This window comes from Pleurodeles waltl, chromosome 3_2, assembly GCF_031143425.1.
Source record: "Pleurodeles waltl isolate 20211129_DDA chromosome 3_2, aPleWal1.hap1.20221129, whole genome shotgun sequence".
NCBI classification, from domain to species: Eukaryota; Metazoa; Chordata; class Amphibia; order Caudata; family Salamandridae; genus Pleurodeles; species Pleurodeles waltl.
In genome coordinates this window covers 33669753-33693738 of record NC_090441.1, presented here as the reverse complement: position 1 = coordinate 33693738, position 23986 = coordinate 33669753, and the positions used below count along the sequence as shown (strand labels likewise).

The following is a 23986-nucleotide window of genomic DNA, read 5'->3' as shown; positions in this document are numbered from 1 at the left end:
CTGATAACATACTGATGGATTAACAGTTGCTTTTTGTTCGCAAAGTGAAGAGCATATGCTTTCTTACAGATGCACTGATAATATTGGCCGATGGTCAAAAGTATTTATTGTGCAACATTTTGCTACTTAGGCCTTCAAATCTGCATTTAAAGCACAAACTCCATCAGTTGACTACTTTTTATAACACTCTTATTTGAGGGTACAGCTGATTTCTGCTCAGGCAGTATGTTCAACATAGGGCACCTACTCCCAGCTTCCATGTTACTGTAGCCCATGAGTTTATTCATTATAGTATTTTATTTTCCGGACAGCTGTGACAACACGCACAGAGTTGACAAACTAATCTCCAAATGCTTTCCCACCCTGCTTTCTATTCAAAATGAGACTACTGATTAATAATAATTGCTGGAGTTGCAGCACCTCCAATGCAGACTTTCTTCATATGTTCTTCTTATGTCCAAAGTTTTTATCCTTCTGGAAGCAGGTATGGCACAAAATGTCCCAACTGTTTTCAATTAATACTCCTTATGGTATTGTTCAGCTTTTTCTCAGCAGATGTTCTGATCTTTGGTTAGGTAACAAGGCTAAAGGAATGTTGGTAGATCTCTTGGCTGTGGCCTTTCAAGTTATTACCTCCAATTGGAAAAACTCTAATAATTTCTCCTTTCTTACGTGGTGTAACTTGATTTGTCATATTGTGAAGCCATTTTAGTTATAGCTCCATGCATGTTATTTTAGCACACTAGGCCTGCCGCTGTGCACTTTAACTCTAGATATATTTTATTCAGCTTTGTTTATTATTTTAGCAATAGCCACATTTGCGGTCCTGTTTATTTATCTCTATCTAGCTGCTCTTTGCCTAGGACAGCATTATGTTCTTAAGCAAGACATTCTTGTTCACTTTGTGCTTCTCTCAAGGCTGCAGTAAGATATGCTGCCGGTAAAACGTGGTAACGCTTTGTCTCTGGTATTCATAAAAACATACACATCCTTACGTATGGACGTTTTCTCAGAACATCAGCTGTTTTATTATAAAAACACTTCCTAGTCCCATACACGTTAGAGAGAGATTCCAGCCAAATGACCACGACTGTATGCTGATTGCTTCCCTACAGCTACTTATGCAGACTTCAGGCCTCTGGCTCAGCTATGAGGGATGATGTCTTCTCAGGGGAACCTGAAGGGCAGAACTAGAGCTTAACATGCTGAGCTCTATTTTAGTCTATTGAATTAGTCTATTGACTCTATTTTAGCCCAGGAATTAGTCTATTTACTCTAGTGACAATATGGTAGTGTTATTTCTATGCTTTACTCTCCTTGTCACAATTTTAATCCTGTCAAGCTTTATCGTCCTGGTTATTGCAGTACATGCTTTATTGTCTACGATGCAGTTGCCTCATTAAAAACGTATTGAAACATATACTGCCTCTGATTGTCCTTGTATATGTGAGACTAATGTAACTGAGAGAAATGGATGAGATCTGAGTGACCACGATTTCCCTGAGGAGTCACTTGTGTCATGCGCTCGGCTGCCCAATCATCCCTGCTCTTGGGTAGAGATGAGGCACTGCTAGTTAGCCAGAGCAAAACCCGGATTGGGGCAACAGGTGTCACCTGTAGTGGGTTAAGACTCAGTCTCCCGCACCGCAGGAGATTCTGCTGCTCAAATCCAGTAGTCATTAGAATAATGAGAGCCTACGTGACAGTCATAATCAGAGATTGGACACTGCTCATTCACTCACATTGTGACTAGCCATCAAAAGACACTTGTTATGACTACCTTTGGGTTCCTACTTTTCAAACCACAACGCAATCAACATTAGAAATGTTGAAGTTTCTAAACCCCCATGAAGTTTGATTAAATCCTTTATTTAGTCTCCTCCATCTCACCACATACCTTTTAGCAAATCTCTTTTTCTTTAAGTTTTCACCAATACCATTTTGTTCTCTGCCTTTTCCCCCAAAACATGTGAGTTTTAGATTGTCCATTTCCTTTTATCTCTCCCCCTGTTTATTTAAAATCTCGAAAATGATATTTGCTATGGGTTGCAAAATTTAGTTTCTTTGTATATATAATTTACTTTGTGTAGTTACATTTATTATATTGTACTTTACAATTATCTCTCCACTTTATCTTAATGTCTTTATAACTTGGTTATCTCTCACTTTTATATACATTTTTACTAATTGTGCATTCTCAATGTGTTCAATAAAACTTATTAAACTGAAATGTTTTTCCTAACAAAAAGCAAGACATATTGGCTATGCCCATGCTTGTGAGCAGCTTTTGTGTATGGGCATTTTAATTTCTTTTGTCTTTTCATTGTCCTTGGGGAAAATATTTTCATCATGGAGAAACTCTTTCCCTCACACCACCACCTGTCCTGTTGGTGATCCATTCACCTTCCTACCCTGCTCTTTGGAAGGGGCCATTGACGAGTTTGTGAATACTCCAAATGTATGTTTATGAATGTGCACAAACTCACAGGGCATTCCTGCACTAGAATACCCAAACTCCACTCCTGGAAGAAGATTTACTCACATGAAAATCTTTGTGTTAGTCTGTTTACTAAAAGTAGTTTATATCTTGTCAAAAAAGGCCAAACATAACACTCAAAAATCTCTGTGAATCTGACTTCTATCTTTATAGGGTTGAGCTTAAGGAAAAGGTGAGCCACACCCTTTTCAGTGTCACTGAAACAGGCCCTAAGATGGTGAGCATACTCTACAGTCAGACGCCACCCTAAAATTCTTTAGGGATGTTGATTTTGAAGTTGCCTAAGCTAAACTCAGTTCTGACAGCATTTTCATGTAACAGTAAACATGGAAACCAAAAACCATCACTAGGCTCTCCTCATACGGAAGATGGCGGCGTGACTAAAGCTTCAAAAACGTTTTCCATCTTGCTATGAAACATGAAGACGACAGGCGAGCAGTAATTTATAATGCTGAATTTGGATTAAAATTAAACTTAATATTTAGTTGGTGTGGTGCACCTGGTTCCATTTTGTTCAGGCTGGGCGCTTAAAATACAGTGGGTTGTGAGTTTTTCATGTCTACAGGCGAGCTTGTCATTGTTAATACTGACTATCAAGAGATGGCCAATAAATAAACCTGCGAGTAATTAAAACACTTCTTTCTTCAGCATGAGTCAGGCAACGGGAGTCTAATGTCCAATTAGATTATAAAGTGAGATTCATGTAATAGATTTTGAAGTGCTGTGTAATCCAATTGCAAATGTGCATTAAGGGTGCTGACTGACGCTCGTAAGTGAATAATAATCAGGTTGCCAAAGACGCATAACACGTTAAATAGGAGAAGCCTCACTTCTTTGTACGTACAGCAGAGTCAGCATTTAATCTGAGCGTGTGAGAGCTGATGCACACTTTTATTCGGGCTTACTTTCTATGTTGGAACTAGGACAACCTCCCCTCCCCTCCCCCCATGAATCACACCATCTGTGTTTGCTTAAAATACTCGGACGACGTTCATGTTCACATAAAAAAGTTTGACTCAATTTCCAAAACCTTTAGTTTTCTCTACCAGTCTTTCCTGGAGCAGTGCGTTGCTCCCAAATCGTTCTATTATTAGAAATATGCTTAGATTCATAGCAAGCTTCTTTCACTGTAAGAGTGCTCTCCCAGGGGAGACAGGATCTGATCTTAGACTGAACGTACTGAACGACATCCTGGTTTCCATCAGGACTGCCCTAACCCTGTTCCAATGTAGGAGAGAGCTGAAGAGAGCGCTTTACAGACCACTACATCATTGTGGAATAGATGTCTACTTCTGCGCCCTGAATCCAGGTACCTCTCCCATCACTCGTCTCAGGGGCCTAAGTCAGAATGATTGCCCCCCACTCCCCCTCCCCCCAATATTGTGATGAGGGGCCCCGAAGTGTCCAATAACCCACATCTATTCATTGGCTTTGAACTGGATAGTGCCCCCCAAAAGGGTTGACGGGCCCCTGAAGATCGGGGGATCCCTGCCCTTTAGGGGCTTGCATTATGCCCCTGAGTAGTAGGAAAGGATACCTTTAATCACCATATTAAAAGTGACAGTTGTCCCGCCCCCCGGAAATGACGTCATATCCGGTGGCTGGGACTTCCGGTGTCCCAGAAAGCCCTCCCCGGAAGTGACGTGCATGGGGGTGTCACTGGGTTTGTGAACACGTGTTGTTGGCTGGTAGAGCCACCCTTTTTTTTTTTTTTGTTTTTTTTTTGAAATGTTGCATATAAGGAGCTGGTTAGAACCGGCTGTCAAACCGCAAACCAGGGCTGAATCAGTTTGCCAAGGCGCTATGAAGAGATACAATCCGATCGCCAGAAAAGCCGTCTCCTCAGGGGCCCTGAACACTATTGGTAGATATTACCGGACCCTCGCCCCTCGTACGATGGATGAGAATGCACAACAGGGTGTCCCAGACACCCGGGATACCAATGTTACAGGTTTTCAAGAGGAACTTTGCCATCGGCTTGAAAAGCTTGACCTCAAGGATGTGTCGCCCTTGATATCCCCTATTAAGGGGGCCGGCAGTGACAGCGATGTCTCGAAAGATGGATTAAGCGGGGCATCTAACGTCGTAGACATTGAAGTTGAAGAATGTGTACCACCCCCGAATTCGCCCATCTATGAAGACATGGGCTTCCAGGAGGACCCCGAGGCAGAGGCCTTTATTTTACAACCGTCAGGTGTGAGTTCAGGCGCTGTTTCTGCCCCAATGGACCTCTGCGACTCCCAAGATTTCAGAGGAGCCTCTGAGTGTGAAGCGAATGCTGAGGTTAGTAAAGACATTTTTTATTTTATTTTTTTATGCCTGTATACTCTAATGTCATACTTTTAACTAATAATGTGTCTTGTGCTTTCTGTTTGAACCCTAGAACATAACAGAAGAAAGAGAGCCTCTAGAAGGGTCAGCTCCAAAGGTTAACACCGTAAATTTTTTCTGCTTATGCTGTTCCAGACAGTCTGAAAGTATTACAAGCCAGAACAAAGAGCCTCGTAAGAAATGTGTTTGCACCTACACTAGCCACGATCTTGAAAAGGAAGCTCCGGGTGTACCCTGTGACACCATATGGCCGGTTAAAGGCTTTGCAGCTGCCGTTGTGAACGCTTGTGTTAAAAGGGATTATTATGACCTTTGCTACGGGCATAAAATTAATGACCCTCAACAGGAGGCTCACGAATGTCTATACGATGCATACACTGCAAGAACAATTCGTCACGTTTGTAACCGGATAGACACTTATCGGGTATATAAGCTGTTAAGGGTTGTGTATGGGCTGTCTGCTGTGAAGAAAAGTGTCCACTGTGACATGATGAAGGTCTTGGCTGCGGCTGTCCTTGAGATCCGATACGCTGCAGAGCCATGCTCAAAACTCGACCGCATGCACGGGATGTGTCCCCCCTTTGACAAACGTATGGTAGAACGGGTTATAGAAAGACGAATGTGTGACATTTATTATAAAAACAGAAGAATGTTGTCTTTAGCCCCTCGAAAACTGTTTTAAATAAATAAATAAAGAAATAAATAAAAAATAAATAAATAAAAAAAAAAAAAAAAAAAAAAGTAGACCATAAATATGTTACTTAACGCTCCATACTTACTCACTTTTAGGAGGGGATTCCGGGTATCGAGGTGCAAGATGTCTATGAGTTACAACCGGGCTACATCTGTATCGGGAGATTGATTTTTGTGCTGGTTAAAGAAAGAATAGCTGAAATACAGCCTGTGACTCTGCGATGTCTGAACATTTCGGAACCTTCGGCCTTGTTGCAATGTAACTGCCATGAGTGTATCGCCAAGTGGTGTATCAATGGCCGGCTAAACGCATCTGTTAAATGCTGGGCCTTGGACAAAGACCACAAGCGCAAGTTAAGACTTTCACCTGAGACGGGGGTGCATGAGGCTTTGGAGAACATGACTGTAGATTATCTCACAAATAAAGGTTCTGCATTGTCCTATCTAGAACTGTATGAACTGTTGAATTATATCAGTATCCTGAGCGTTCAGAGTTATAGACGTGGGGAACGGGAAGTCATGTCTAGAGCTATTGAGAGTATAGCCATAAAAATATCAAAGTTTGTGTCGCTTAGGGTTTGTAAAGGAACATGCTCTGAGTAACATGTGTAGTGGATGTTGTACTATGTATACGTTTGTAAAAAAGGCCACATTGGATCCGGGTTTTGACATTTATAAGCTATGTAGCACAAAATGTCAAATACACGCTGGTTGTATACCCCAGCCGCACATGTATGTTTTTTATGTTTAATAAAATGACCTTACACAAAACAGGTGTCTTTCATTTCGGGGTGTTGATGTGAGACAGCATGACGGATGCTGATTTAAGGAAGCTTTATTACGATAAACAGGGGGTTGGAAGTTTCGGAGGCTCCGAAGCTCTATTTAGAAGGGCTCGAGCTGAAAATGAATCTGTAAAACGTGCCAGTGTGAAGACCTGGTTAGCTGGGGAAGAGGCTTATTCGCTGCACAAACCTGCCAGGAGGCGCTTTAAGAGGCGGGCCACCGTTGTTAACGCACAGCTCGATTATCAGTGGCAGGCCGACATAATCAGTCTTCAAGATCTAGCAAAACATAACGATGGCGCCATGTATATATTAACCGTCATAGACGTCTTGTCCAAATACGCCTATGCAGAGGCATTAAACGATAAAAGTGGTACCAGCGTTACAGCTGCTTTTAAAGACATCTTCGCTAGCGGGCGTGTGCCCCAGAAACTACAAACAGACGCCGGAAAGGAATTTTTAAACAAACACTTCCAAAAATTATTAGACCTGCACGCTGTTCAACATTTTGTAACGCACACAGAGGTAAAGGCTGCTGTTGTAGAGCGTTTTAACCGTACTTTAAAGTCGAAGATGTGGCGATATTTCACCGCCAACAACACCTACAGATACGTGGATGTTCTAAAGGCTTTTATAGATGTTTATAACGCCACCTACCACAGGACAATCAAAATGGCCCCTGTTAAGGTAACAAGGGATAATTCGTTAACGGTGTGGAGAACGGTGTACGGTGGGCGTCTCACACAGAAGGTCAAGAAACCGGATTTAAAAGAAGGGGCTCATGTCAGGGTTTCAAAGTTGAAGGGGGTCTTCACCAAAGGCTACCAGCAAACATTCAGCGATGAGATATTCATAGTGGAAAGTGTGCAGCTTAAAGAAGGGGTATATATTTACAGGTTAAAGGACTACGCTGGGGAAGAGGTATCGGGTGTCTTTTACACAGAAGAGTTACAAGAGGTGCCCTACGACCCGAACAGGGTGTACAGGGTTGAAAAGGTTCTGAAAAGAAAAGGGAGCGGAGCCCGGCGACAGGCGTTGGTCAAATGGCGCGGGTGGCCCGAGAAATTTAACAGTTGGGTTCTGGCCAGCTCGTTGCACGGTGTGTGAGGTATAGCTGTAAACGCTATGATGGAGAACTCCCCTTTTTATATCACGCTGCCATCCAACGCTTCGAAGGACATGTTCCCAGACAATCAGATTTCGAGTTATACAGTGAAACTTGCAAAGCCAGTGGATTTGAAAGGCCCGTGGGAGGTGGCACTAACGGAAATACAGTACCCTAGAACTTGGAATACCTTTACAAAGGCCGATGTTAAATTTCATATAAAGCGACCTCAGGATGCACTGACCTATAACTTGTCTTTCCCGCACGGCTATTACCCTACCGTCGCAACGGTGGTCGATGCCATCAACAAGTCTATAGCCAGCACTGAAGCGTATGCGAATATATATCTGGTATTGGATCACGTTAGAAGAAAGGTGGTTCTTAAAGCCCCAGAGTTCAGTACAGTGTTTAAATGTAGTGGTAAATTACAAAGGGTTTTAGGGACCGTACAGCATCACCAAAGGCAGATGGATCCAGACCCTACATGTCCCGATATTAACGGCGGTTTTTATACACTCTACGTTTATAGCGACATTGTAGAGCCGCAGAGGGTCGGGGATAGTTATTCCCCTTTGTTGAGGTGGGTCCCGGTGCAGGGTGAAAATAACGCAATGGTTAATATACAACATCACAAACTCGACTATGTTGCAATTTCTAAAAACCATTTTGACACTATAACCATCATGGTGTACAACGATCAGTCGGAGCCGGTCGCCTTTAAATACGGGAAAGTTATTGTTAAGCTTCATTTAAGGCCACGGCGCGAAGGTGACTATTAGACAGCTGCAATGGTCACCATGAAAACCTACGGGGATCCCTCGATGTACAGGGACTATTATAGAGTTCAGGCCGGGTATGGCGGTCCCCAACCCTACTTTCAAGGGGCTCCGGTTATGTATGGGGCGGGATTGGGGGGTTTCTTCCGGAGCATGTTTAGACGTGCCATGCCCTTTTTGAGAAGAGGGTTCGAAATTGCAAAACCTCATGTTAAAGCGGCAGCTACAAACATAGCCCAGGACGTTGTGGGCAGTGTAACGTCTGCGGTAGCAGAGCGCATGAATAGACAGCCCCAAGAAGGAGCGGGGTTGCAGTATAAAGCGCATGGTTTTGTTAAAAGGAAGCGAAGGGCATCGCTGCGTAGGGGGCCGCCAAGGCCCTATAAGAAGCGCCGGACTACTTCAAAAGGCCCTCACAAAAGAAGAGTCATAAGACGGAAGAGATCAACCAAGAAGAAGAGAACTCGTTCTAGTGCGAATATTTTTTAAAACATCGATCATGGCCTTCGTACACTGTGCATCGGGTGAATGCGCCAAATCTGAGTTAGATCTGTTTTCTCTCAAACCCACACAGACTAGCATTGAAAACAGTTTTTTCATGGAAGTGTCACCAATGGCCGCTCTGACACCCCTTGCACCGATAGAGTTTTATGTGTCGGGATCCACGGATATGTACCTTGATCTCAACAATACTCTCCTGCACCTCGTCTGTAAAATAACCAAGGCGAACGGTGACAACATCGAGGATGATGCTAGAGTGGCCCCTATAGCCTATCCCATCGCAACAATGTTTAATCAAGTGGACATTAACCTAGGCGATCGCCTCGTCACACAGAGTGATAACATGTATGCCTACAGGGCCTACATAGAGAGTATTCTAAATTATAGTCGTGATGCGCTGGACACACATCTTTCAGCGGGGCTCTTCTACCGAGATACCGAAGCGCATTTGGAGAACACAGCTTTGGACGGAGACAACGAGGGTTTTAAAAAAAGAGCCAGCTTCGTCGCCGGCAGTAGGCAGTTTGACCTCCTGGGGCGCGTACATTCAGACCTTTTCTTCCAAGACAAACTGTTAGTCAACGGTATTGATCTTAAGATCAAACTCAATCGTAACAAGGACTCTTTCTGTCTCATCAGCGGTGATGCAGAGCAGTATAAACTGGTTATATTGTCAGCGAGCCTGTTTGTAAAGAGAGTGAAAGTGTCCCCAAGTGTCAGACTGGCCCATGCTGAAGCTTTACAATTATCGAACGCCAAGTATGCCATTGAAAGAGTTGCTCTGAAGATATTCAGCATCCCCGCCGGAACCCGATTAACGCAGCAGCAGAATCTATTTCTGGGGCAGTTACCGAAACTCATCATCATAGGGTTTGTGGACAATACCGCTTTTAGTGGCGCCTACAACTCAAACCCTTTCAACTTCAAACACTATGATATCAACTATGCCGCTCTGGTTCACGAGGGTGCTGTGATCCCCGCAAAACCTTTCACGCCGAATTTTGGAACATCAAATTTTGTCCGGGAATATCTAGGACTGGTCTCGATAACGGGGAAACAGCTGCGGGACTCAGGAGTAGTTGTTTCAAGGGAAGGGTATGCTGCAGGCTACACGCTGTTTGCGTTCGACCTGACGCCGGACATGGAAGATGGCGACCATTACAACCTGATCAAAAACGGAAATCTAAAAGCGGAAATACGTTTTACACAGGCACTGGCGGCCAATGTGAACATGGTTGTGTTCTCTGTATTCGACAGTGTTATTCAGATCAACCACGCCCGTCAGCTTATGTTTGACTACCATTGAAAAAGTGTAAAATAAAAATTAAAAAATTTATTTTTTATTTTTTTAAAAAAAATATATAAAATGGACACTACTGAGATACGTGACTTCTTAAGTAGACATAAATATGCTAAGAAATACTTTCTAGGGGTATACCCTAGCGATGGACTACCTGAAAAGATAGGTCCGGAAAGGCCACGTACCCTCGTCTTTAACACCGATCCCCATTACAAGGGTGGGGCACATTGGGCGGCACTGTTTCTGGATGTGGACAAGGTTATAGTGTTTGATAGTTTAGCTGAATTCCCTAAGCATAGTATTTATACAAAGCCGATATTCAAATATGTAAAAAAAGCATCACCCACTGTTGTGTATAATAAACTACGGGTACAGGATCCTATGGCCATCACATGTGGGGAACATTGTATATACTTTATTAGTAAAATGTCTGAAGGTATAACGTTTAGAAATTTTTTAAATCTGTACTCAGATGATTTAGTAAACAACGATGCTGTTGTTATGAAATATGTGAATGAAAACTACAGGACAATGTCACACGTTGTTAAAACAGACTCGGGTCTCTGTCAAAAGTGTAAGGTCTTGTAAAGCTGTTATTTGTACTTGTGAGTGTCTAAAATAAAAAAACATCTTAAACAAGCTTTCATCCTAGGCATTTTTTTTAATCCGTACTGTGTACATTTTCAAACCATTCATAAATAAAAAGATGGCATACTCCGGCTGAAAATTTAAAAGTGTTTATTACAAGCATGTTTCAACACGAACATTTACATGGTTAAACATATAAAATGAAGCACATTTTTTCGACCCGTAAAAACTTTTTTTAACAAAAAAAAAACTGTACATGTGTGCAAAATTAGATCGGTAGCCATGTGTTCATTTTGAATAGTCTCTTTTTAGGCCCCATAGGAAGATCAGCACGGTCCCGAGCGGGTGTTAGTTGTGGAAAGAAAGGCGATGTCGATATAGCGGGGCTCCTTGTAAAAATAGCGGGGGCCGGGTCTTTTAAACTTTCAAGCTTACGGCGATTCTCGGCATTTCCGATGATCGTGGAGGGAATGTTGAGTTCCGCAGCTGCATTTAGGAACTGTTCCCAGCCTCTAGGAGCTTCTCGTGTTGTTAGGTATTTACCGTGTGTGAGACCCCGGACCAGATCATACATATGGGAACCAGCAACCGGCTGCCCTTTGTAAACGAATTCACCCCGGGCGTTCCAAGTGGTCAAATCTTTAGTAGTACTCATTTTACTGAGTAACATTTGCGCAGCCCCTCTATATTTCTGACTGATATTTTTTAAAAGGTCTAAGACAAAGGCATCAGTTGTGGGTGTGGGACCTATGTCATGAGCCTGCGTAGAGGGTCCAGGCGGCTGTTCAGCATCTGGGGTGTACAGCGTCAGTTTGGTTTTTTCAGAGGTGAGTTGCTTGTAGTATTGTAGAAAGTTTTGAAGGGCTCCTGAGTAAAGCCCTGCCTTGTCGTGGGGTTTTAAATCAGTCCGGTTCAAAATGGCTTTGATTTCAGCATCGAGACGATGTGTTTCGTTTTTGCGTATGTCCCAGACGTCCGTGTTAGAAGGGGACAGATGTTCCACCTGTTGCCGGGGCACGAGGTACATTTTGTGGGCGTGCTCCATCAGGATCGCGACAGTAGCCCTGTGATTAGGGGTATAGCTATACCTAACAACGACCCTATAAAGCCTCCTGACTGTTTGAACAGTTTTCTTTTGGAAAGGAGTGAAGCCCTCTTATTGCTGAGCTTCTTAATAATGTGGCATTTCTTCTTCAGAACCCGGAACTGGCGCGTTGATATAGGGACATTACCTTTTAGGGTGTTTAGGGCTATTTCTGAAATGGCGGCCACTAAATCATCCGTGGCAGCGCAGAGGATGGCTTTTCTTCTCGCGGGGCTGGCCGTGATCAACATTTTTAGAAGTCCTAAATTACGTCGTAACCGCGCAGACATTGTGGGGACCTTATATTACAAGGTTTAGAGTGTAAATGTTATAAGCAGCTTTTTACTTGTTCTTTTTATAGTTTTTGGACACTGTTTTAGGCGTGTAGGCGACTGGGAAGTCCGGGGGTATTATGCCGGATCGTAGTCTGTAGTCTTCAAAAGTGTTGGGTTTCAAATCCACCAGTAAGTAGCCGTGGGGTTTTGCTGTAGCATCGTTAAAGGCATCCATGAAAAACTGGGTGTTGCCGGGGTACATTTGTTTAGCTATATTTGAGATTTGAAGTTTGTCTCTAGGGTTTTTAAATAAGACCAGGTATGAGGCGTTGAGAGTTATGGACCGGCTGCTCTTGCCCTTGTAAAACAGGTTCTGCACTATATAGCATAGGCTCAGATTGCGGTGGTGTGAATATTGCGTAAAAGCCCGCTCAAGCTCGGGGTGGTCCCCTCCTTCACGCATGAGGTCATCCACCACGACCATGTTTACAAGGTGTTTTGGTAGCAAGTCATCGTCGTTGAGATTATCGGGGATACCCTCTATAAATCGAATGTGGGGAAATTTTAGGGTGAGCTCAGTGTAAAGATCCTGCCAGCATGAATAAAGCCACACGATGTTGTTAGGGGTCTGAGATAAAACACCGGGAGCGTTTTCTAACAGTTTCTTTATAAAAAAACTTTTACCGCTATTGGAGGGCCCCGCTAAAACGCAGGAGAATGGGTGCTGCAGTCTGGTGTCCATATCTGGGTGATGTTCAAACCTCTAATGGCTTTTAGTAACCGTAAGGCAGTGTTTTGTAGTCCGTTGTGAGGACCCGTTTGTCAAACACTACTCTTAAGGTTTTAAACATAGGCTGTGTTGTAATTTCCCATTTTTTCTTGGACCTGACTATGCTCGGATGGTTTACAACAATGGCTTTGCTATTTTTGTGATCGCTCGATGCAGAGTATTCGTGCACCAGGCCCTTCAGACTGTCAAAGTTTATTTTAATCGTATTGTTGACGTTTAAAGTGATACCTTTGACTTTCATGCAAACCTTGTTGTTTGAGGTCTTATAACTGTACGTCTTAGGGCCTGATGAGGTAAATTCCTGTATATACTCCCCCTTTTCGAGCTCGCTGGTCAAATCCCCTAGATAATCACCCAGCGGAGGATCTTCATCACCCTCTTTACTCACAAAGATAACAGAGTCAGTGTCATGGTACAAACACCGTTCCTGAAGCTGGTCCAACAACCTGTAAAGCTCTAACCTGGCGTGAGCGGTTGTGAAGCATGCTATAAAGATGTTTATATTGTTACACGTTGTGGGGTACTCTTTGGCGTATTTCCAGCATAGAACGGCCGTCTCGTCGTCAATAAATTCACAACTGGATACGTCATAAACAGGTGTGAATATGTACTTAAAAAGCTCATCCGGATCTGTGACGATGGATGTGTTTGACAAATTGGTCCGCTGTGCGAACTTTCCCCACAAGGAGTTGAGACAGAGCTTAGCTAACTGCCGGCGGGCGGGGTTAACCTTAATGAACGCAGGTCTCAGTTTAATACCCTCGCGAGCTTTGTAATCAGCGATATACTTTTTCTTTGAGGGCTCATCGACACACCATTCTGGATACCCCGAGGCCTCCTGCTTGTCTCTAAGAAACAAGTTTATGTACTCAGAAAAGAGCTGTGTTGTTGTATTTGGAAAGTGCCAGACTTCCAGGATTTTACCAAGACGATACCCTTTCTCTAGGGCCGTCTGCACCTCAATGGTACACCAAGTCCCTTCCAGCAGCCTCTGCTCATCACTATGCCGACATTCGCTAAGCTGTTTACTTTCAGCGCAGGTACGGCATAGGGGGAACATTAGCTTACCGTCGACTCTATAAGGGAGCACCGGAAAGTAAAGTTTCCGCGGAGGGTGAATCTGACACTTAATGATTCCAAAGTACTCTTTGAGAGGTTTAAAGTTCCTGTATACAATTGTAGGGTGGCCCACAGGGTACAACTTCACCTTGTTCACAAATGGATACAGACTAGTGAAGTCGTAGTAATGTATTTTCTCACCAGGGCCAGCTACACGGTACAATTGAATGGCGTTTGTACGGCCGCCGAATAAGGCGTCACGGGGCTCCAGCGGTGAAGGTAGCTGCTGGCTCTTAATAAAAGTGCTCAGTGCGCCATCTTTCGATAGCTCAGTTACCCAATCATGTTCCCAGAGAGTTCTCAGAACAAACCCACAACTCTCAATATACTGCGCCTTTGCCAGAGTCCGGCGGTACAGATGTTCAAACGTGGTGCCCTGCAGTCTATTAAATTCATGGGGTTTGTAACACTGAGGGCAACCATGGTAAAAACACCCGTTGAACTCAAAGGCCGTTGGAACACCGTTAATTAATGCATACCCGTCTAGATAGTAGCGGCCTAGACGGTATTCGCCGCCCTGCAAAGCGTGCTGAATGAAGATGCTCTCATTCGCAGAGACGTACATGAGCCACTGAATAGAAGGTGTGGAGTAACGTTTCTGCTTGCCGTTATAGAGGTCAGGTGGTATTAAGGCGATAGTTTCAGACCTTAAAAACATGTGTTTATAAATAGACATGCACATTGAAGCCAGAGTAATGTTTTGAAATGGGTCCAGGTATACAGTTATTTTTTTTTCACGCTCGCACGGATCGGTTTCAATAAACACGACCCGCTTCGTCATCGCCACCACAACATCTCTGAATAGGTTGCATGCTTTTCGCAATATCATAACGTCCGCCTGACAGTATGCTCTCAATTCAGTTTGGAAATGAAACCGTTTTTCACGGTTTTCATCGTACCACTGTAGAAAACTCTCTTTTTCAGAGGGCATCATATAATCGCAACCATAACTGTCGGGCGGAGGCATAGGCCCGAAGTAATTCTGATTAGCCCATGTGTTAAAAAAGTGTGGGAAATAACCTTTACAGCCTTCAAACCCAAAGGCTTTTGGCAGTTTGCTCAACTTCATGGGCAGAAAATTCAAGGTGTCTATGAACCTAATGTCAAAAGGCACAACCTTAAGCAGCATTAGTTTGGAACCTTGGGTTATGAGACTAACGGGAAGCTTTTCATGTATCAGGTCCCTGATAATGAAAAAAGAATCATATGCTTTGGAGTTGTGAGCCAGAAATGTATAATCCTGGTATCGGGGTTGCATAAATGTGAGGAGGAAATCATTCACGCAAGCCCGACCTTCAAACTCCCAGCTCCCATCACCGGTTAGATGGTGGGCGTAAATATAGTTTGGTTGGTGCACCCCCGTCTCTTGCGTACACTCTATGTCAAATACGATATAGTCTTCTGTTTTTTTCTGGTAGTGACTTCTGAGCATGTAACACTCATGGGTTGTTCCGGCTATAAAAGGAGCTGTACACCTAGGGCACTGCATACCTTCACATTTGTGATCGACAGGTTTATAACGGCCGCAAGTCCCACAGTCGGCTTTAAGAACACATTGGGCGAGGCCTATGTGCGTGTTTAAGCAGTCTTGCGACCGACAAAACAGCTTGCACGTTGGACAGTTCACTTTCAGAGCATTGTCATTGACACAACCGTCCCTCTGACACATTTTACAGTGTAATTCACACTGGTGTTTGGTCCGGTTGTTGTATATGTGATCGCAATGCTCACACACATACTTGGCGCCTAGAAAACCCTTCAGGTTCAAGACACCGTAAAAGTGGTTTTCATGGTGTAGCACATACACGGTCTTGTTTTTCACACCTTCATTGGTAGTGAAGTACTTCCAAGAACCTGCATGGTATAGAACTTTAACCGTCACGGCGAAGTGATTCTCAAAAAGTCCCAGATCCCCAAAACCGACCATTTTGTCAGTCGGTATCTGAAGCGCCTCATGTGCTGCTACAGCCATCGCCATAATGACGGCGTCTGGGGTAGAGCGGTCCATCAATAAGCCTGCAATGCTTGCGGCCAGACACATGTTGGTAGCTCCGGTATTAAAATCGAGCAACCATCGTGATTTCTTGTCAATGATTTTACTGTACATAACGCTCTTTAAGGCTCTGGAAGCACCCCCCTCGCGCCCCCTAACAACGAGGGAGATGATTCTAAAGGACCCGTACGCCAGTAATTCAGCCTTGCTCTGTAAAAGTTTAGATAGGTTTTCTAAAAACGTTACAGCGTCAAACACATCCCGAGATGACCGTCTGGTGAACAGGGGACTATTGAGACCCTGTCCCTGAAAACGCATCTGAAAGAAATCATTAGGACCCACATCGTGTAACAATCGTTCGATCAGCGTTTGCACAGCCTGATGTATAGCTATGATGCCATGATCTGAGGAGTGTAGGCGATCTAGGTTAACGAACCTAAACTCCTCATAGTGTTCTGTAGCGTTAAACCGCTCTACAACACGACTATACCGTCTCACACTTTCCATAAAAACTGGTTCTGAAGCCTCAGTTTGAGAATTACGGGTTGTTGGAGAGCTCCCAGGGGTGTGGTTAGATGTAGGTGTGTTTTTAGACCTTCTGGTAACGCAGAGTCTGGCTTTCTTTAACTTTTTTATTACCAGCTTGCGTTTTCTAGAGCTACCAAGCCACTCTGGCTTCTTATGGGCCCATCTGGTTTTTGGTAAACGACCCCCGCCGATCTGAACAATGTCTGGCTTGTTTACAAATGGTGACACTGACACTACACCGACTTCGGACGGGGCTCCTCCAGACTGCTTAAGGCTGAGACGGCTCGGACCGCCACCCCCAGACGGCCTGTAAAGACCAGCAGCACCTCCTAACTCTATATTTTGAGGTCTTATGGGTGCAGGGCTTGGGGGTTGACATGACCTCTGACTATTGAGCGCTCGTAAAACTCTTAGAGCTCTACTAAGCAGGTGCTGGGGCTTCTTTTCATATTTAGACCTATGGTCCCCTGTACTGGTAAATGTAGTTCTAACATTCCCCGGGTATGTACGCTCACCTAGTCATGACGGGATGTTACCCATGGCCACAATTGTTGAAGCGCAAGTTTGGGCCATTGTGTTTCTACACCGAGCCATCAGCTGTTTTAAAGCCTTTATGCTAGCTCTGGATGCCCCTCTATTACCGTCGTTCTTACATAGTTTTAAAGTTTTTAGACGGAGTTGGCATTTTAACTGTCTGAACGAATGATGGATTTCTTTAACGTAGTTGTCTAGAACTCTAGCCCGGCTTGAAAGGTTTGTTTCAAGGCCAGTACTTGTGACACTAGAGGGGTGATTGCCAACTCCCTGAGCATCCCCAGTTATAGGACAGCGGACGTTGTTATCACCCCCAATCACTGCTGAGGGATCAGAGCGGGACGTAAAAACAGGATTCCAGTGTGAACATCCAGGAGTTTGAGAGCCCTGATCATCGCTCGAGGGTGTTCCAAAACTCTGATTTTGCGTTCCGCTACACCCTATACTGCTGTCGGGGTATATTGATGATGATGGTGAAGACCATTGCGCACGGGCACTTGGCGCAGGACTGGTGGGGTCGTATGCCCCCGGGGGTGTATCGGGGGACATCAGACATGGGGATGCCGGGGCTTCAGAACTTTGGGTAGTACCAGCTAGAGCCTTAAGAAGCTCTATACAGTGGGAGTAGGGATCCTCTGCAGGGTGATCATTTTCCATGGAGGGGTCACATAACACAGCGGGGATAGTTGTACACCCTGGAGAGGTTAGGTCGAGGCCAGACACGCCGGTATTAGAACTCTGGGCCCTAGGGGGAGCCGGTTGTACCTTAACAAAATTTTTAAAAGACAGGTCTAGAGGCCCAGATTGTTGCTCAGGGTTCTGGAACTTCTTCCTACGATTCTTTAAGGACAGCCGATTTATTTTAGGGTTGCTGCACTGTTTTGGGGACCCTCCAGAGGCTTCACAAGGTGCAATCAGTTGGGCGCTTGGTGTTGTAAGAACGATAATGTCCGGATGGTCACACCCCAAACCCGGGATAGTTGTTGCAGAAGTGCCCGCTGTACTAGGTATTCCCTTTATGATGGATGATGTGGTGTCGTTATGAGTTGTACCTGGTCCAGGAGCGACGGATGTGGAGATGTTGCAAGGCGGGTCTCGGTGCTCGGGTTGGCTCACGAGTACCGATGACTTTGTGGGGTTTTGAACCGTCCCAGTGTAGACCTTTAAAGATGACATCCGCGGCTTAGGCTGAGGGCCGGCGTCTCCGGAGCTCTGGTGTGATGATTCTAGGACGTAAAGATAGCAAAATATAGATTAGGGCTAGTTAGAGCGGCTATACCTATGGGTCGGAAAGACGTTTAGACACACGCTGCACTGTATACACCAAACTCTACATTTTCTTAAACTCACCATGGTTTTTCCGGCTTGAGGGGCCCTTCTTAATGGGCGGGCCGTCCTTAGAACCAGGGGACTTCCTTTTGCGGGGCTGGCTTTTAAGCTTTGCATCCAAATTCCGGATCGCTTCATCCACAGGGACCCCTCGGGATAAAAAACATAAAAAATAATGTTACACATACAAGATAATACATAGACTATACGAACTCACTATGATGACCAAATATAGGTCTGATTGTAGGGCTTGTTAGGTTTTCAGAGAGGGTTACAAAAAGAACCCTAATATTTACCTGCAGTAACGTTAGCCTGTGACAAGGTGTTTGACCCATCTTGAACATGAAGGATTTGTTGGAGAGAGGCAAGCGCGCACCTGAGTTCTGCATCATAACCTATGCAAACACATGGGTGCCCATTAGAAGTAAAATAAAAAAATAACATTCCTGACAACGTCGTTCAGAACGACCAAGGGCCTGTAACTCACCTTGCTGCACGGTCTCCATTTGCACAGGGGGTTCCCCAGACTGTTGACAGTCCTGTGTACAAGAGAGACAGATTTACCTTTAAACATACCATAATTCAGCTTCTACGTCCGAACCCTTCATAAAAGCACAACAAGGGTAGGACAAAAAGAAAAAAAAAAAAAAAATTAAAAATAAATTTAAAAAAAATAAAAAAATAATAATAAATAAAAAAAAAATATATATAAATAAAAAAAAAAATTTTTTTTTTAAAAAATGTATCTATCAAGATTCAAATTGTTGAATCCCTATGTTCTGTAAGTATAAATACATATTGACAACTGTAAAACTTTTCTCAAAAACTATACACGGTTTAATAAACAAATTCCACATGGGGGCGCTCTTGCATAATACTACCTCTAGGACTGTCTCTATAAGACATAGACTGGAAAGTGGATCCTAGGATCCAGGCCTGGTTTTCACCTTAGCTGAACAAGGCTGTGAACCATGTGTGGGGGCGGAGCTCAGTCTAAACTCCTAGCTGAGCCAATTCCAACACCACACAGTCTTTGTTTTAAAAGAAAAAGAAAATGGCCGGATGTGGATGCAACATGTGTGAGGTCCTGGGTTTTTTCAAGGCAACAAAATCAGATCCAAAGCCATCCTGAACTAAGGTGAGTGGGCTGGGGTACTTGAGGGGTCTGAAAAGCTTTTAGCAGGGATAGTTATTTTTTAATCATTATTATTTTTTATTGATTTCAACATCTTTTATTTTTAATGTGTGTGATTTAAAAACAACCTTCTAGGCCCCAAGGGTCTCCTAAACCCCAGGGTCACACTTGCCATATATATTTTTATTTTATTTTTTATTTAAAAAGGCTGCCCCATGGAGACCTGGGGAGCTCTGGGCCTCCTGTTCAGGGCCCTCAAGGCCACACAGGCCTTATTTTTATTTAAAAAAAAAAAAAAAAAAAATGTTGCCCTAAGGGACCTTGGGGTCCCCAATCCCAAGGCCCCCAAAACGCTATTACTTTATTTTTTCATTTATATATGTACGGGCCCTAGGGCCCAAGCGCGAGAGGTCAGGATCCCACCGAACCTGGCCTCCCGCCATTACTCCTTATTTTTTTTTAAACGCATTTTAAAATGTTTAGTAATGGCGCCCACGCGCTATTACTAAACATTTTAAACTATTGCTGCACTTTGACGCAAGCGACCGGCTCTCAGAGACCCCAGGGAACACCCCGAGGTCTCTGTGAGCCGGTCAGAAGGTTTAATTAGAGAGAATGCCGCGCTGAAACACGCGCGACATTCTCTCTAATTAAACCTTCAACGCGGCTCTCAGAAGCCGCTGGGGTGTTCCCCAGCGGCTTCTGAGAGCCGCTGTGTTAATGCAGACATGCGAGGTCTCCGAGGCTGTAGCCGCTCGGAGACCTCGTTATCAAGTTAGCAGATCTCTTCTCGGAGGCAGCGCAACCTCCGAGAAGAGATCTGCTAACTTGATAACGCTGTCTCCGGGCGTTTACAGCCTCGGGGATCGGCGTTATTAACACAGCAAAACTGCTCTCAGAGGCCGCTAGGACTCTGAGAACCGTTTTGCTAAGTTAATAACGCCGGTCTCTAGAGCGCAGGACGGCTCAGGGGACCCGCGTGATTAAATTAGCAAAACTGCTCTGAGAGACCTACGACCTCTCAGAGCAGTTTTGCGAAGTTAAATACGCGGGCCCCAGTGCGCAGGACGGCTCTGGGGCCCTCGTGATTAACTTTACAAAACTGCTCTCAGAGACCTCGAGGCCTCTGAGAACAGTTTTGATAACTTAAATACGATGGCCCCCAGAGCGCAGGATGGCTCTGGGGAGCCCTTGATATGAACATTTCGGCACGGCTCTCAAGAGGCATCGCAGTCTCTTGAGAGCCGCGCCGAAAAGTTCATATCATGGGCCCCCCAGAGCGCTGGTTGACTCCTTGGAGCATAGTTATTAATTTTAGAGCTCTGCACCCCGAAACTCATGGCGCTGAGCTCTAAAATTAATAACTATGCCCCCCAAAAGCTCACCTCTTAAACATAAGACTGCCGCCATTAAATGTGTGAACACAGAATCCTGATATACATAGAACAATAAATACACCCCAAGGAAAAAAAAAAAAAAATGAGTGCCCTGTACAAATTAGGCACTACCCCACACCCCGTGAAAATAAGTGCAGACCCTCAAAAAATACATGCCCTTACACAGCCTTTGAACATACAAGTACAACTTAAGCCCCGCCGCCATCCTGCAAAATGAGTGCAGATCATCAAAATACATACAAGTGCATAACACAAGAACCCATAAGTACAAATTAAACATGGCCATCAGCCCACAAAATAAGTGCAGACCCTCAAAAATATATGCCCATACACAGACCCTGAAATGGCAAGTACAAATTAAACCTTGGTGCAACCCTACAAAATAAGTGCAGACCCTCAAAAATACCGACAGATACATAGCCCCAGAACCTACAAGTACAAATTAAGCCACGTCGCCATCCCACAAAATGAGTGCAGATCATCAGAAACTCATGTAAATGCTCAACATAAGATTCATCCTGTACAAATTAGGCAGCACCATTACACCCCACAAAATAAGTGCGCTCACGCGAAAAAAAATACAAATACATAGCACACGAACCCCACAAATACCCATTAAAAGAATTGAGCATGGCTCTGCAGCGTATCGGATCTCAAGGACAGCCGCAGCCAAGACCTTCATCATGTCACAGTGGACACTTTTCTTCACAGCAGACAGCCCATACACAACCCTTAACAGCTTATATACCCGATAAGTGTCTATCCGGTTACAAACGTGACGAATTGTTCTTGCAGTGTATGCATCGTATAGACATTCGTGAGCCTCCTGTTGAGGGTCATTAATTTTATGCCCGTAGCAAAGGTCATAATAATCCCTTTTAACACAAGCGTTCACAACGGCAGCTGCAAAGCCTTTAACCGGCCATATGGTGTCACAGGGTACACCCGGAGCTTCCTTTTCAAGATCGTGGCTAGTGTAGGTGCAAACACATTTCTTACGAGGCTCTTTGTTCTGGCTTGTAATACTTTCAGACTGTCTGGAACAGCATAAGCAGAAAAAATTTACGGTGTTAACCTTTGGAGCTGACCCTTCTAGAGGCTCTCTTTCTTCTGTTATGTTCTAGGGTTCAAACAGAAAGCACAAGACACATTATTAGTTAAAAGTATGACATTAGAGTATACAGGCATAAAAAAATAAAATAAAAAATGTCTTTACTAACCTCAGCATTCGCTTCACACTCAGAGGCTCCTCTGAAATCTTGGGAGTCGCAGAGGTCCATTGGGGCAGAAACAGCGCCTGAACTCACACCTGACGGTTGTAAAATAAAGGCCTCTGCCTCGGGGTCCTCCTGGAAGCCCATGTCTTCATAGATGGGCGAATTCGGGGGTGGTACACATTCTTCAACTTCAATGTCTACGACGTTAGATGCCCCGCTTAATCCATCTTTCGAGACATCGCTGTCACTGCCGGCCCCCTTAATAGGGGATATCAAGGGCGACACATCCTTGAGGTCAAGCTTTTCAAGCCGATGGCAAAGTTCCTCTTGAAAACCTGTAACATCGGTATCCCGGGTGTCTGGGACACCCTGTTGTGCATTCTCATCCATCGTACGAGGGGCGAGGGTCCGGTAATATCTACCAATAGTGTTCAGGGCCCCTGAGGAGACGGCTTTTCTGGCGATCGGATTGTATCTCTTCATAGCGCCTTGGCAAACTGATTCAGCCCTGGTTTGCGGTTTGACAGCCGGTTCTAACCAGCTCCTTATATGCAACATTTCAAAAAAAAAACAAAAAAAAAAAAAAGGGTGGCTCTACCAGCCAACAACACGTGTTCACAAACCCAGTGACACCCCCATGCACGTCACTTCCGGGGAGGGCTTTCTGGGACACCGGAAGTCCCAGCCACCGGATATGACGTCATTTCCGGGGGGCGGGACAACTGTCACTTTTAATATGGTGATTAAAGGTATCCCTTCCTACTACTCCCCTGCACTCGTTGCATTTGATGATGTGCACATCTCACGCCTTTCAGCTAAGTCTTGTGTTTTCCAATTACCACCTACATACATGCACACACTTCTCTTCATTGCATGTTTAGAGTCTTTATAAGATGGGAATCTGACAGAAAAATAAGTGAACAATGTGCACAGTTACATGTGAAATTTGAATAATTTCATTTTACGTAATTACACGAAATTTCTGAAAAAGACACAACATTTAACAAAACTATGCAGCATACACAAATCTGGATTTTAGTGCAATATTAGCATGAACTGCATACTCACACCAATGTTCTGTACATGGATTAATTTCATGCCAAAAAGCTAATGGAAAAAACAATTGATGGGAGCAACAGCCGGTCACGATCCGTTCCTCTGCATTGATGCTCTACTGCTGCAATAAGATGCCTACCAGAACGGACTTGAAATTACGCAATGGGGCATAATTTGGGGAATTTCGCATAATAACTGTAACGTGATCTGCTGGAAATTACGCAATATTACACCAGTGGAATAACATTTTTGCCATGGTCTAAACAACCTGCGATTACTAGTGCTTTGTTTTTAAAAAGAGAAACAGAGAATGCCTTCCATAAGGTGTGTTCACAGTGTAAACTATGCGTAGCAAGCTCTAAACACTAGCGATGACTATCCTGAATGTTCCTGTGAATGTGCACTGTTTGCAGCCCATCTTCATCCTGTGGTTTGTTCAATTTAGAATTAAACTTTTAGCACAGAGGCCTTGAAAACAGACAAGGGACGAAATGCATTTTATCTGCATAAAATGCAAATTTAGAACCTCCCAACTAGGTAATCTTTAAACAAGCAAAATTAGAAAGGATTCAATCAAAAGGTAGAAATTCACCAGGTAGGGTACTGGCAACGTGTGTGAGGCTTGACAACTTTTCAAACCTTCAGACATTTCTTAATGTGATTTGCATGCCTCAATGGATTAAGGTGAAATTGAATTTTCAGCTATTTTGAGCTTGAATGTGTGAACTCAGTATTTGCTGTGGATATTCTGCTTCGCTCTGGAACTAATCAGGATATTTCTGAAAAGGAATAACCACAGTGCATTATGTGTATTCAGAAGCAGATCTAATACGTAGCTCCAGTTGGGCAAATCGGTGGCTCCACAAAGGGACTACTTTTACCCCCATTGCAGAAGCAAAAATTGTTTATCAATGCAAGCTTCCCTCACATCATTGTGACCTAAGAGTAAGTAA

The 23986-nt window shown here is 44.1% G+C and overlaps 2 protein-coding genes across 4 annotated transcripts in view; one reads left to right on the top strand and one right to left on the bottom strand.

Annotated features, from left to right (window-relative positions):
• CAMKK1 (calcium/calmodulin dependent protein kinase kinase 1) overlaps positions 1–23986 on the top strand; it is a 1090978-nt gene that overhangs the window by 660455 nt on the left and 406537 nt on the right. The gene's annotated exons all lie outside the window — the stretch shown is intronic.
• LOC138286746 (uncharacterized) lies at positions 16313–19306 on the bottom strand. The gene is made up of 3 exons (XM_069227261.1): positions 18525–19306; positions 18250–18378; positions 16313–18125 (listed from the first exon to the last, which is right to left on the bottom strand). The coding sequence occupies exons 1-3, from the start codon at positions 18670–18672 to the stop codon at positions 16885–16887; spliced, it is 1518 nt and encodes a 505-aa protein (XP_069083362.1). The 5' UTR covers positions 18673–19306; the 3' UTR covers positions 16313–16884.

Coding starts and splice junctions, on each gene's coding strand:
- LOC138286746 (XM_069227261.1), bottom strand. CDS start 18,672: ATGTTATTTTTTTATTTTACTTCTAATGGGCACCCATGTGTTTGCATA. Junction 18,379..18,524: donor ACAGGCTAACGTTACTGCAG/GTAAATATTAGG, acceptor TTTTATCCCGAG/GGGTCCCTGTGGATGAAGCG. Junction 18,126..18,249: donor CTCAAGCCGGAAAAACCATG/GTGAGTTTAAGA, acceptor TTTACGTCCTAG/AATCATCACACCAGAGCTCC.